The sequence below is a fragment of the Chelonia mydas genome, chromosome 3 (assembly GCF_015237465.2).
Source record: "Chelonia mydas isolate rCheMyd1 chromosome 3, rCheMyd1.pri.v2, whole genome shotgun sequence".
NCBI classification, from domain to species: domain Eukaryota; kingdom Metazoa; phylum Chordata; order Testudines; family Cheloniidae; genus Chelonia; species Chelonia mydas.
The window spans coordinates 63,210,038-63,219,592 of NC_057851.1; the positions used below are offsets into that span (position 1 = coordinate 63,210,038).

Below are 9,555 nucleotides of genomic sequence, written 5' to 3' on the forward strand. Positions count from 1 at the left end.
TCTGACTCCCAACAAAACAGGCAGCCTTAACTCCAGCCGCAACCATCAGTTTCTGAAAAAGCAAAACCAAACCACCGCACTTCTTCAGTAAAACACAGAATCGTAGGGCTGGAAGGCACTCAAGGCAGGGCTAAGTATGATCTAGACCATCCCTGACAGGTGTTTGTCCAACTTGCTGTTAAAGATCTCTAATGATGGAGATTCCACAACTTCCTTAGACAATTTATTCCAGTGCTTAACCACTCTGACAGGAAATTTTTTCTAATGTGCAACCTAAACTGCCCTTGCTGCAATTTAAGCCCTGTTTTTTTGTCCTATCCTCAGAGGTTAAGGAGAACAATTTTTCTCCCTCCTCCTTGTAACAATCTTTTATGTACTTGAAAACGGTTATCATATCCTCTCTCAATCTTCTCTTCTCCAGACTAAACCCAATTTTTTCAATCTTCCCTCATGGGTCATGTTTTCCAGTAATTTGAGTTGCTCTTCTCTGAACTTTCTCCAATTTGTCCACATCTTTCCTGAAATGTGGTGCCCAGAACTGGACACAATACTCCAAGCGGAGGCCTAAATAATGCGGAGTAGAGTGGAAGAATTACTTCTCGTGTCTTGCTTACAACATTTCTGCTAATACATCCCAGAATGATGTTTGCTTCCCCCCCCCAATCTCCATAACAGAACACTACTATACTATAAACACTATTAAAAACATCTGTGTAGTAACTATTTATTCACATTGTTGTCAGAAACAGCAGAATTTGGCCTTGACAGCTGATGGAATACCTTAAGTTAAAAAATGCCATTTTGGTTTCCCAATCTCTCTATTCAATGCTGTTCAATCCCTAGGGCTGTAGGGTTTCCCCCTAGCTGCATACTTCAGGCAGGGATAGAAACCAGCCTCTGAAAATCAAAAGCTTCAGAGCAACCAAGAAGAAGGAGCCTCCTGACTAGTGCAACTCTGCCATGTAGTTTAATTACTTACACAAACGTTTAAAATATGAACATATTATATATCATTTAAGTTGGTGCCCACTGTCTTATATCACATATGCCCCATGGCCTCACCCCTAGTCTGAAAAGGGCCTGACTAAGTAAGTGTGGCTCACATCATGCTCACAAATTTCAATAAACCACAGAGGGAGTTCCAAAGTCACAATCCCTGAATCCAGCCAACAGAGCCTAAGAGATCAACTCTAATTGCACCACAGTAGATCTCAATTACCAAAAAGGCAATGGGAAAAATGCAGACAATCTCTAAGGTAACCACATCCAGAACATTCAAGGCCTTAATTAGGTTAAACAAAAGATTGAACTATACTCAGAAACAAACTGGAAGCCATTGGAGAGCACTAGTATAATGAGCTCACATTCTTCCCTGCTTAAAAGGCAGAAAACACAATTTTCCATTAGTCAAAGCTCCAAGTGTCCTTCAAGACTGCTCAACACATACAATGGTAGTGAAGTAGAAGAGAAAAATGAATGGAAACTGTAGCAAGGTCTGCATCAAAAAGAAGAGACCACAATTGCTTGGCTAGCCAAAGAACACGCAGAGCTGCTAACCAGAAGCAATGATGGATCTAGTAAAATACTGAGAAATTATGAATTGCTTTGACAATAGACAGGCATACCTCAACAAACAGAGCACACAACCCCTGCCAAATCCTCCAGATGTTTCCCCGCTACTAACGAGCATCATTTCCATCTTATCTGGACTGACCCTAAGTCAACTTGTTTTCATTCATATGCTGGGAAAGTAATAGACTACATAATATAGCTCCAGCAAAAGAAATGCAGCGCTGGAGATTTATGGTGTTTTGATTTGTCAGAACCAGAAGTCTGGAAAATCTGGATATTTTTGGCTAGATGTAACCCTTTGCTAAACACTGGGCACCATCAGTGATAAAATCCTTCAGCCTAAAACTTTCAGACCACTACAGTTGGCTCCCCTTTTGTTAGGTTTATTTTATAGCAATGAATTTTATTAGAATTTAGAGCCGCTTTTAAGTGAAATTATATATTTAAAAATAATATAGGAAAAATACTTGATGAAAGTAGTTATAAATGCAAATTGCAATTTTATACACATATGGAAAAGTTGCTATTGGTCTCATTCCATGTATTTTAAGTCAAGCAGACCAATTTTAAACATCTGCTGCTAGCGCTGAGTGTGGCTCTCAAATTTAATACCTTGAATAATGTAATCACAATTAATCATATCATAAAATCATGTAGCAAATGAGCTTTCTAAGGCCCCAGTCCACCAAAAACATGCACACGGGCTTAAAATTAAGCACAAAAATATCCCATTGACTTCACTGGCACTACTTGCAAGTTTTAAGTTAATCCAGTCTGTAAGGCTTTGTGCAATCACTACCTAAGAGAATTATTCAATATAATATAGCTGTGTCATGTCTCTCCTGCTCTACCACACCCAATTATCAGTGTTTCCACATTTTAATGGGATAAAAAAGATATGTAATCAATTTAATATTAAAATGTAAACATACCTCCTTCAGAAACTGTTCAAACTGCTCGTCTAGTTCTGCTTTTGAAAATCGATGAGCCATAGTCAGCAATCTTAACTTCCAAAACAGTTCAATTACTGGAAAATACTAAAATTAAAAATAATGCAGTAAATGAGGCAGTGCTTTTGAAATCATAAACAACCTCTAATTTCCTACTAGCTTTTCATGCAGGAAACATTAAAAGTTGTCTACCAAGACTAAATTATACCACATTTCCCCCAAATACTGTATTTACTGCAAACAAAGGTCCAAGCACCATATCTGAATTGCCTAGATTCCCTAGAAACATAGACTTAAATACCAACAGGACTGATTTAGCCCTTAAAACTTGTGAGGTTGATAAATAGGAACTTCTTCTCATTCTTCATTTTCCTCTTCAAAATGCAGCTCTTCCACCAACGTTATCAGAAAGGAAATATTTCATTTATAACGAAAGGGAGAAAAACACCATAAACATCAGTTTGCATCTATACCATATACACTTGCACAGTGCTGGATGTATTTTAATTGTTGACTGTTTGTTTTCCAAAATTGTGAACACTCTGGGGCAGGGAGACTTTCTCTAGAGTCTGTCCAGCACCGAGCACACTGCTAGAGCATAACAAATAAATAATGATTTAATCCATGGAAGTCTTTCAGGTTAGCTCTTAAAGACAGAAATTCTGTCTGCTCTGCATTCACACAGAAAAGTCAATAGTGCTTTTTGTAAAGGGAGGATTTGTGTTGTTTTTTGAGAACAAATATTCCCCAGCTTCTCAATAGCATGCAGCTTTTAGATATCTCCCTGCAGACTCGAAGTGGCTGTTTTACAGTGGTGCCATATATAGTTTTGAAGTACTCTGGAATCCTTCAGAACAAGAAGTGATATAATAAATTCAAAATAGATTAAGGGTTTGCAGATAAGGTTTCACTATTAAATATGAACTTTTTCAAGTATAGATCCTTTTCAGAACATAGAACTGTTACCTAACTAGTAAACTGATTTTGGCAGGCGAGTTCTGATAACTGTTTCCTGCTTTAACTCTTACTTTATCCAAAGACTACCCAACACTTTGACAGTACACTAAAGTAAATTACTGCAAAGACTGCCCAATCTTTGAATTAAATAAGATACCCTTATGTAAGCACTTGGAAAGAGTCTTAAAAAAAACACAGTAAGAGGATTAACAATGTTACCTCTCATGACACACGTAATCCAGTATGATTTTATATTTTTACAACAAAAAGTCTTGTGAGCTGTGACATTTTAATGTTACTACCTATGCCAACGGCTTAAGCAAGTGGAGAATATTTATTTGCAAGCTTGCTAAGAAAAAATGAGTCCTGATCTTCTTCTTACATTTTACCGTGGTTTCCTGTGCATTATATACATCTATACACACAGATTTCTTATAAATATTTACATTGTATCTTATAAAATTTCATCTGATGTTTTTTCAAAAAGTTTTTTTTTAAATTAGTTGACATCCATTTGCCCACAGGTAATGCCAGTTATTAACTAAAATCAAGCACGTGCTTCCTGAAAAGACTTTAGGCAAGTTTCACCCTTAATAAGAAATAACCTTATATTTATGTCTTTAATGTAGAAGGATCCCAAAGCGCTTTGCAATATATACACACACAATATCACAAAATGCAGCCATTTCTGGAAATGGAGGGTGATTGCCTGGCAGCACACTGCATCATTGCAGGAAGGGGAAACTTTGGCTAGAAGATTATTAAAACCCTTTTTCTCGTGGCAAACGCCATAATATTTCTAATATCTCATATTAAAAGACACACAGAATAGACTTCCTGGAACTCAAGTTTATCTTCCTAAGAATGATGGAAAACTGACTTAACCCCATTGGGATTTGAAGCTGTGACCATAGAATCGTAGAATATCAGGGTTGGAAGAGACCTCAGGAGGTCATCTAGTCCAAACCCCTGCTCAAAGCAGGACCTTTTTGGTGGTGGTTGTTGTTTTTTCACTGCCTTGGCACATGGTTATGTTACTATTAATCCAAAAATATCATCAAAGGAGTCACAATCTCCAAACAGATAGAGTCCGTTTTCATATTTTTATAATACCTAATAGAAACATTTGCATAACTTGTATTTTATACTGTTTTGTGTTTGAATTCACACATTCCTGAAATCCAAACTCGTCATCAGTGAACTAACATTTGAAAGCCATGAACTGCACAGTCTATTTCCAATGCCTCAGCTGAATAAACTGCAGGAAGTAAACAGCAGCAATGGTAATAGGTGAATGGGATGTTGAAAATCTATTCAGTTTAAAGTGATCAGGAGGGCTGTTAATGGACTGCACAAGTGGGGAAGAGTTCACTTTTCAAACGCATGAAATTTAGTCTTATGCTGGGGGAGGGGAGTGTCAGTGTCCCTTTAGTCTAAATCTGGCCCTTCCTATTTATTTTGCTTTTTAAACGGTTCCCACCCAGCACGGTGGGTCGATCTGCAGCCTTTATACACCATTCCACCAGGACGCAAGAGGCAGAGCTCAGCAGAAGAAACTCCCAGTCTCCCGGTGAACAGACGCCGAGGCCCTCAGCGTGCCCAGGAGGCACTAGGCCCAGAGCATCAGGAAAGGCGGGCTTGGCCGCAAGCCCCCCGGCGATCGCCTGTGGGCAAGTGGGCGCCTCTCTACCCCTGGGCCAAGGCAGGGCAGCGGCGTTTCAGGCAGCAGGTCTCCTGGCTTCCCAGGGCAGGCGCACGCCGGAGCGACCCCGGCCCCCGCCCAGGGCACAGCCTCGGGCTAGCGGGGTGGGACAGGGCTCCCGCAAGGGCCGAGCGGGCAAGTTTGTCAGTCGCAGCTGGAGCTCTGTTGTTGGGCGCCCAGAGGGTGCCGCCTCCGGCCGGCCACCTACCTCCCTGACCCGGGCCAAGCCGGGCCGAAACGCCGGCAGCTGCTTCCCTTGAAAACCGGTAGGTTTGTCTCAGGCGCCGGAACCAGGTTACCTAGGTAACAGACCTAGCTCAGGTCAGCCACCGTAGTTCCCGCGACCAACGGCCAGGCTCAGCGGCAGCGGTCACATGACGTCTTCCTCAGGCTCGTAGAGGATCACGTGAGGAAGCAGATCCCGCGGCTGCCATTGCTACCGAGGCAAACTCGGCTCGGCCCCACCCTGGAGTCCAGTGGGGGCATCGGCACTCTAGTCTCCCCGTCCTCCGTTAGCCAGTCTGACCGAGGGGGGCTGCCGCGAACCTAGGTGGTCACGTGATCTAATTCCCCTCTCTCCATGTCGTGCAGTAGCCCCGAGGGCGTCATGTGACCTGTGTGTGCCCAGGCGGAGTGCGGGGATTGAGCGAGGGGGAAAGGGGAACAGCGCCCCCTGCCGCAGGGAGGGGGAACCGTCGGGGCCACAGGGAGGAGCGGGGCGGGTGGGCGGAGCAGAGAGTAGAAGGGAGGGCGGCTGGGGCGCGAGGACTCAGCGACGGGCCGTGCGGAGCTGCCCCGCCCCCTCCGCCATCGCCCCCTGTGCGGGACGCCCGGGCCCCCCGGCTACAGCCATCTGCCGCCGCGGCGCTCGCGGGCGGGAGGGTAACGCGGGGACTGCGGCGGGGCAGCTCGTGCGAGGGCAGCGGGGCGGGGCTCGGCCCGGCCCTAGAGTTCATCCGAGCCGCTTGCTCTACAGGTGTTCGCTGGCGTCCCGGCCGGGGCAGCGGGGCTACGGCACCCACAGCGCCGGGGAGCGGCTTGGGCTCGCTACCAGCGCCAGGCCGCTTCCCTCCCCCGCAAAGGGAAAGGGGCTAAGGATGAGTCGTGACATGTCAGTCACAAAACCAACCGCCCCCCACAACAAAATGGACTTTTTCCTTTGCTGCTAAAACTGCCCCTTTAACGAGCGTATACAATTGTTATGACTGAGCAATAATATAACTTGAGTCTGTTACAGTGCGAATTTAAAATCTTTTGAAAATAGAACAGTTTGGTATTTTTAAGTGTCTGTTCCTGCTACTGAAATTTGAACCAGGGGTGTCATAAGAGGGTGAAGTTACCCCCTCTAGACTTTGGTTCCTCACCCCAACACCCAGACTTTTCAGAGGTCTGCATGCTCCACTCACCCCCACAACTTTGCAGCTGTAATCACATATATTCTATATGCTAATACACCTTTGCCTCTCCCCCTCAAATGTTTCTGAAATGATGTCCCTGACTTGAGTCCTGCATAATGACAAAATAATCAGGTTTTATACGACTGTCCTGCATGGGAATATGAAATCTGTTCCCCAGCTGAGGGCAGTGCTCCCTGTACTGCTGGGGTGAATGTGGTCCTCAGCAGGAAACTGAAATCTGGTTTTGGTTGAAGATGTCCATCATGCACATAACTATTTGTATCATTATAGCGTAGCTCATAAATGCACTACTGGGCTTCTGGCAATTATCCCTTATCTTAGACAAGTTTTGTTTAAAAAAAAAAAGGCAAAAAACCTAAAGTACTAAATGGCATTTGTAAAATACATGAAAAAGGTTCAGATATTTAGCCTACCAACTTCCACACTGTTCAATTAAAGAAGTCTGTCGTACCTCACTGAGAAACTCTACGGGGCTTACACTGACCCAAAAAGATCATGCCTGGGAACCAGTAGAGCTGCCTGAGGTCACAGAAAATTTGGTTGGGCTTTCTGAGACTTACTGTCTGAGACATCCTGCTGCTAAGCATAGGTGTAAGGGAGGGCAGGCACTGCAGGAGGACTATTGGCAAATGAATAAAAAGCAGGCAGTGTTCAGAGACGGCATCTGAGAATTGTGAATAGATGGGTTTTGGCACAGATGCTCTGATGTCACTTCTAAAAGCCGCTCCATCTATCTCTCCTTGTTTCAGCAGGGTCAAAGTTGGTGGTCCTTTGGCAAATCTTGTTATCTAGGCTGCCTGAAGCCGGAGGCTGGAACTGAGCAGCAGGAACAGAGATACAGGACTTTAGCTTTGTTTTTCATTCCATTGCTGGCAGTTCTTCTAAGTACAGAAAGTTTACTGTTCTTTTTGTTCCTTTGTTCCAGAAGCTGTGCTGGAGCCTGTGGATGGAATACTCAGCCAAAATGGAATTTAGTGTACAGTTTTTCATTCAGTTGCCATTTCAGGTCTCAGCTGAGACCCTCATTGCTGCCATTCAAGTCAACTTCTGGGACTAATGTGATGGCCACTTCTAACCAAAGAGCTGTTAGTCAAAAGGTATGAGAGACATATCACTTAAAAAATTACTCTGCTAATATTTAGCAAAAAATAAAAGAGTACTTTTCTTGGTGCCAGTGGTGACAAGAACAAGCAACCGCTTCTTGCATTCACACACAATCCCTTTCTAAAACTTTTCCAACATTTCTGCTTCAAAGTTTGGTTACTTTGTTTTAAATACATTTTAGCACATATCTGCAAATGTTTAAAATATTCCAGAAATTAATGACCCCTGTCTCCTTGACCACTGACTTTCAAATAGCTTCAGAACAATAGCAGTCTGTGCTTGCATATGCTGTCCAGCCTAAGGGCTGTCAATTGTGTTTGTTGTGAGAGTCACGTTGCTTTAGGAATTTTTATGCCAGTATATAGTAAATGGTAAAATATAACAAAGGTCACTTACGAATATAAATACACATTATTCACACACATGCATTCTGGTCCTCTCTGCTGAAAACCCTTGAAACCAAAAGATTTTTGTAAGGCAGTTTTCTTCAAAGAGCACTAATACTGCATACCAAGTTGCATATGTAGGGCCATTTATAGCATTTCATCTACATGCACAACTGCTGTTGACAGTCATGGGAAATGTGCAAGTCAGGCTAGGACAGTATATGGCCTTAAGAGTTAATGTGTTAACTCTTAACACAACCACAAATTTGTTAAACATGACAACATCCCTTCATAAAGCTGGCAGAAATATCAGTGTCCAGCATTTGCTCTTTTCCCTCCTTGTATAAGAAAGTATAATGTGAGACAGAGCATCTGAAGATAAAACAAGTTAATTAAGAGATTGCCCTCTAACAAATACATGGTTTGAGCCTGTTCCAATTTAAGCCAATGTGAGTTTTGCTATTGACTTCAGTGGGATCAGGCCCATAGTGATGAACGTGACATCATTCATTGACAGTGAGTTATTTCATTAGCAATCAGCTACATAAGCCTACAGCGCTACAGGCTGCTGAACAGTGTTGCAAGCTGAAGCAATGATGTTAACTTCCCTGTTTGCTTAATATCTGTTCAAAGAGGCTCCCACGTAGTGTGAAAAAATGTCCGTTGGGCTCAGCACTGTGGAAACCTGAGCCCACATGATGATGGAGATGAGAGAAAAGGTATGCCCTGGCTTAGATGTTTAAATGGTGTGAATACTAATGTTCCCACTTACCATATAAAGGATTTTCATTTCCTTCTAACAGCAACCAGTTGCAGCCACATTCTCGAGGGCACGTAACTGCAGTATTTAACAAAAACAGAGAGCAGGGGTAGCCATGAAGATCAGCTACTGCCAAAAAAACATGTCTGAGGGTTCTAAGAAAATAGAGTTCTCTATCCACTGTGATATACACTTTGGCAGGAGTGAGTACCAATTAATAGGATGAAATTCTGCCCCCACTGATGGCAAAGCTCCTATTGATTTAATCAAAGTCAGGATTTCACCCATGTACTTCAGTGATAGCTTCTTTTTTATACATATACCTTTTCCTTAAGATAGCTGAAGTGTATGGCTTCATATATTATAACAACAGTGTCAAACTACTGACTATAAAATTAAAAGTATGGATATTTTATACTTTTTGTGTAGAAAAAAGTTCAAATAAAAAGTCTGCTGCATCTACTTTGGCCGACACATCGGATTAGATAGTGTTTCAGTACTGAACTTGCAAATATGTGAAATAGGAGATTATGATAATAAATATTTAGCTATATTCTTAGTTGTGTTTTTTTTTAAAGGTTAACAATTTCATACTGGATGAAAAGTAAACAAACAGTGGTGAATTAAGAACTTTCTTTAAAACTTATTCCCTGTTCATGCCCACTGTAATAACGCTTCCTTACATGACTGTGTAGCAAAAATACCA

At 42.5% G+C, this 9,555-nt stretch overlaps 1 protein-coding gene and 1 long non-coding RNA gene across 13 annotated transcripts in view; one reads left to right on the forward strand and one right to left on the reverse strand.

Moving 5' to 3' along the window:
- Positions 1-5,792, reverse strand: part of CEP162 (centrosomal protein 162) — an 89,322-nt gene extending 83,530 nt beyond the window's left edge. For 3 of the 12 annotated variants that reach the window (XM_037894411.2, XM_037894417.2, XM_037894410.2), the window contains exons 1-2: positions 5,390-5,784; positions 2,505-2,609 (exon numbers count right to left, since the gene is read on the reverse strand). In XM_037894411.2, the coding sequence (XP_037750339.1) occupies positions 2,505-2,564 (60 nt within the window). In that variant the 5' untranslated portion in view covers positions 2,565-2,609; positions 5,390-5,784. Of the gene's footprint in view, positions 1-2,504; positions 2,610-3,008; positions 3,110-5,389 lie in introns of those variants that run through there. The other 9 variants (XR_005224626.2, XM_037894419.2, XR_005224627.2 and 6 more) reach the window with 8 other exon arrangements.
- Positions 5,793-5,996: 204 nt separating this feature from the next.
- LOC122464987 lies at positions 5,997-9,321 on the forward strand. Its single transcript, XR_006289471.1, has 2 exons — positions 5,997-6,157; positions 7,525-9,321. It is a non-coding gene; the product is annotated as an uncharacterized LOC122464987 (long non-coding RNA).
- Positions 9,322-9,555: the final 234 nt, after the last annotated feature.